Below are 1,237 nucleotides of genomic sequence, written 5' to 3'. Positions count from 1 at the left end.
CAACAATCTTCAGATTTATTTTTTTTAACCTTACATTTACTTTGTTGCATCATGTCTCACACATATTAGAAGATAGATATTGGCTACTTGTGGGGGGGGGACCAAGAAAGAAATCAGCCAACAACGTTTCAAAGCTCCCCCAAACAATTTTCATTCTGCGCATGCGCGCTACTAGTCATATGTGAGCCCCGTGACCGCGCACGTGCTCATTCAGGGTGCGCGCACGTATAGACGGGAAGCAGGGCGAACGTGAAGAACGCAGCAGCCAATAACGAGTTAGGAGGCGTGGCCGAGCCCTGGAACGTACATGCAGAGATGGGGGTCAAGCTGGAGGTGTTTAGGGTAACTATCGGGGAGGCGGGAGTGACGTCATTCTTGGTGAAGAGGAATGGAAGGTGGGGGTCACTGTCTGAGTTCCTGGGACGGTGACCTTGGTTAACCTTTCACATGTCACATGTGTACTGTGTGTATTGCCTTATGTAATGTCTGTTAACAATGTATCTATGTGTGTGTGTGTGTGTGTGGTAACAATGTATCAATGTGTGTGGTAACAATGAGCCCACCACAGATCCTGCACAGCCCCCCTGAGATCCTGCGGATTAAGTGGGGGGGGGCGCTCTAGTTTCGTCTTGCCTAGGGCGGCCCCAAACCAGAGTACACCACTGTGTACAGATTGTGGATCTGTGGCACACTGCCATCTTTGTGATTACCTCCAATGTTATTTAATCACAAAATATGTGCATAGTGTACTTTACCAAAAAATTGCCGCCAGGCGCTACAGTGTTCGGGTTTGGCTTGAAGAAAAGGTGGCAACCCTAAGTCCATACTGTGTTCCTGGGTGGATTAGTGTCCATTGTGTACGGGGGATGATTTGCGTTGTTTCAGCGCATCACACTGTTTTTTGTTTTTTAACTTTATTGACCATGCCACAAATTGACACTCCATTAAAGTTAGTGCACCAACTCAAGTCAGCGTTGCAGCGTGAACGGGGCAGATAGAATACAATTGTTTTCCGCGTCCCCTGGCGTTGCAGAGAAAATGCCAGTCATCACACGTGGTGTAATCGGGCCCTTAAGGTGGACCTTGCTGTAAAATGCAGGGCCCCTATATACTGTCCGGGCCCCCTTCCCCTTTAAAAATAACACAATGTTAATAGTTACCTGTAAAGGAAAAAGTTAGATCCTGCATTGGACTTGGAATGCCTTCTTTTGAGATCTGACCAGAGAATGCTCTGCAT

General features: G+C 47.5%; 1 protein-coding gene across 1 annotated transcript in view; it reads left to right on the top strand.

Annotated features, from left to right (window-relative positions):
• Positions 1 to 240: 240 nt before the first annotated feature.
• PET100 (PET100 homolog) overlaps positions 241 to 1,237 on the top strand; it is a 10,476-nt gene continuing 9,479 nt past the window's right edge. Inside the window, exon 1 of the mRNA XM_018572561.1 lies at positions 241 to 342. Coding sequence (XP_018428063.1) covers positions 316 to 342 — 27 coding nt within the window. The 5' untranslated portion in view covers positions 241 to 315. The remainder of the gene's footprint in view (positions 343 to 1,237) is intronic.

This window comes from Nanorana parkeri, unplaced genomic scaffold (genome assembly GCF_000935625.1).
Source record: "Nanorana parkeri isolate BGI_ZX_2015 unplaced genomic scaffold, ASM93562v1 scaffold2070, whole genome shotgun sequence".
In the NCBI taxonomy this organism is placed as follows: Eukaryota; Metazoa; Chordata; class Amphibia; order Anura; family Dicroglossidae; genus Nanorana; species Nanorana parkeri.
The sequence above is the reverse complement of the archived record's forward strand: the minus strand, read 5'-3'. Positions and strand labels throughout refer to the sequence as shown.